The 3,368-nt window shown below is 43.1% G+C and overlaps 1 protein-coding gene across 1 annotated transcript in view; it reads left to right on the top strand.

The window, feature by feature from the left end:
• The window catches only part of CAPN6 (calpain 6), a 25,606-nt gene that overhangs the window by 6,797 nt on the left and 15,441 nt on the right, over positions 1–3,368 (top strand). Inside the window, 1 exon segment of the mRNA XM_007466306.1 lies at positions 1–114. Within this exon segment, the coding sequence (XP_007466368.1) occupies positions 1–114 (114 nt within the window).

The following is a 3,368-nucleotide window of genomic DNA, read 5'->3' as shown; positions in this document are numbered from 1 at the left end:
CAGGAATGCATCAGGGACGGTAGACTTTTCTGTGATCCAACCTTTTTGCCTGAGAACGATTCACTTTTCTACAACCGACTGCTTCCTGGGAAGGTGGTGTGGAAACGTCCCCAGGTAACTTTGTTGTTTCAATTTCTGTTTCCCTCTTGATCTCTTTCATCATAAATCTACTTGGCCCACTATTTCACTCACACAGCCCACTGCGTATGGACCAGTTTAGCAGACAACTTTATTTATTTTTTATAGCATAATATCCTTTTTATATTTTTAGAGCACAGCAAAATTAAGAGGAAGGTATAGAGGTTTCCCATGTATTCCCTGCCCCCAGACATACAGAGCCTCTCCCATTATCAAATGCCCCCTCTCGGCGTGGTACCTCTGTTACAACTGGTGAATTTACACTGACACATCATAATCACACAAAGTTCATAATTTACATTAGAGTTCACTCCTAGTGTTGTACATTCTATGGGTTCGGACAAATGTATAATGACATACAACCATAATTATAGTATCCGAATATTTTCACTGCCCTAAAAATTCCCAGCAGACAGCTTTAAAATGGGAAGTTTTATGGATTTGTGCTTCTGGCTCTAACTTGAGGAATCTTGAATTTTAGTCACGTTTTGTCAGATTTAGTAACTTAGAAAGAACGAAAAAGAGATACACCATGCTTGTTTTCTTTTGGAAGTTCATTTGAGTAAATACGGTAACTCAGAAAGCAACTATACTCTTGTTTCTTTACTGAGTTACCTACGACAGCAACTTCAAGATAATCTCAGACCATTGAAGAGAAAAACTTATATGGTGAGCATAAATGAAATAAACTCAACAGGGACAAGATGGAGTTTGAATTGGGGGAGGGAGACTTCTTTGCTGCTCTTTGGATACCATCGTCTGTATTCTCCCACAATTAGCAAAGCAGGATCCAAGTAGGATTGTAGCTCTTTCACCACCTATTCATAGTTACTATGGTTCTCTGTGGAACATCTGTATGTTGTGTCTCTAAAGCAAGTCTCAGAAGCCCTTTACAAGTCCTACATGAGTGGGAGGTCAATGTACAAAATGACAGGATGTTGGAATCTGGAGAATAAACAGTAACCTGGTTATATCTAAAGGGTATGACTAGATAGAAGAGTATTCAACCTGGGCTCCTTCCCAAAGTGGGTGACCAGGTATATAAGCCACCAAGGGCTGTTATGAAATGCAAATTCTTGGACTTTCACAATATCCTGAAGACCTTCTGATCCTATTTCCTGATGTACCTTTTTTATGCACTATTAACCGTCTCAGTCAGCAACTCAAGGTTCGCTTTCTTCAATGAACAATTTCCACAGCTTGAACTCCTAAAGGGAGTTCTTACAAGAGCTACTTTGGTTTATGTAGGTTGCCACCAGGGGGTGCCAAGATACATGGGTCACGTCAAGGCTCTTGTTTCCTATGTGACTCAGAGGACATGTCTCCATTTTTGCCCATAAAGTATGATAGCCACTGAGAATATAAGAGTTGGAGAAGTTCTCTCCATCAGAAGGAAGATTACACTGCTGCTCAGTTTCTGTGCCTCCAGTTGTTGACATCTGTGCCTCCAGTTGTTGACATCACTGACCTGCAATACAAATCTGGCAAACATGAGCAGAATTCACTAGCCACTAATTCAGTATGGAGAGAGGTAAGATTTTCTCCCCCAAATGCATGGAGAAAATAGAAATATGCTCTTTGGGAGCCACTCTTATGAATGGATGGTGATAATGAGGGCCACCACTCTTTTTTGATGGTTGGCTGTGAAAGAAAGGAGATCAATAGGGCAGAAGTAGCTGAAAAGAAGGCCGGAAATTGAGGGACGTTTTCTGGGGGAGGGTGTCTTTTACAAATAGGACAGACTTGAACATATTTATAGGCTAAGGAGGAAATAGTAAAGAAGGAGAGGTTAAAGACACAGAAGAAAGAAGGAATAATGGATGGGCGTGAGGTCCTGGACGAGGTGGCAGGAGACCTGACGGGCAGTAAAATCGCAAGCCAACGTGAAGCCATTCTCCTGATGTGAACCAAGCCAACAGTGCTTCCTGTATTGGCCCGTCTTTAGACACATCCTCCCTCCCCCATCTTGGCTCAGTCCTTTGTCCTTTGCCTTCATCTTCCAAATTCTGTGGATTGAGTCCTAGATGAATTAGTAGGGAAGGAAAAATACTTAGTAACCACTGCAATAATCCATCTTGCCTCTGAGGCAAGCAATACCCCTTCCAAGGTGAGGGAGTGTCAGAAAGAGAGAGTGAATGGGGTAGAGCAAGGCATAAGCATTTAGGGCATGCCTACTATGGGCCCAGATACTGTGTTTGGAGTTTTCTATACATTTTTTCATTTCATTCTAATTTGCTATAGCTTAGTAAGGTAGGTATCTTTAAAAACCACTTTGATGTAATTCTTTTCTCCTGGTGTGAAAAATAAAGGTAGATACTGTGTTCATTTTATTGATGAGGAAACTGTGTCTCAGAGGGAAGGTAAGAATTTTCCCAGGGTCAGACTACTAACAAGCTGGGATTTGAATCCAGGTTTGACTCCAAAGCCTGTATTAGTTTTTACTCTACCATGCTGCCATGTCAGGGAGATAGATTTGCTCGTGTCTCTTTTGGTAAAATAGGCAGCTTCCCTCCAGTAAGTTCTCACACTCCCCCTCACTGTGTTGATGCTGTACACCCATTAATTGATCCAGACTCTCCCTTTTGAGAGCATACTCTGAGCTTAGTCTTAATTAGGCCCAAAGAGAGAGTCAGTTGAGAAGCATTCACTGAGCGCTTACTCTATGCCAGCCTCCGTGCAAGATACAGACGAGGCCTGGGGTGAGGGATTCCCATTCCAGCTGACGAGATGGATATTGAGCTATCGAAGAGTTAAATAAGAAATTACTGCTGCACAGAGGAAATGCTATTTTCAGGCATATAGCCAGTAAATCATAGAGGGTTTTGAAGAAAAGGAGATCATGGTGGATTGGAGCAGTTGGGGCGGGGGACTCTTGTGGGGAGTAGGGGGAAAAACAAGGTTCCGGACCACCATCTGAGTCTCTTCTAAAAGCCGGAGATTCCTCTCCAGCCAGAGTGGAGGCCAAGCCTAGGGGCAAGAACCACGTCAAAGTTCTCTGGCCTCCCATCAGGAAAGCCAAGAGACGGCCTCTCTAAATTGGCTCAGGAAGACCAGATGGGTCGTTGGACTCACCTGCCTCATTGGCAAGGTTGAGATCCTCATCTGCAGGGAAGCTTACAGACATCTTGTCCCTTGGCATGCCACCTCGCCTCATACTCAAACAGGGTTAGTTTCTGAAGTCTCTACAATGGAAGAGGCACGATTGACCAGATATTTTCTGTCTCTTTCCC

The sequence above is a fragment of the Lipotes vexillifer genome, unplaced genomic scaffold (assembly GCF_000442215.2).
Source record: "Lipotes vexillifer unplaced genomic scaffold, Lipotes_vexillifer_v1.1 scaffold298, whole genome shotgun sequence".
In the NCBI taxonomy this organism is placed as follows: Eukaryota; Metazoa; Chordata; class Mammalia; order Artiodactyla; family Lipotidae; genus Lipotes; species Lipotes vexillifer.
The sequence above is the reverse complement of the archived record's forward strand: the minus strand, read 5'-3'. Positions and strand labels throughout refer to the sequence as shown.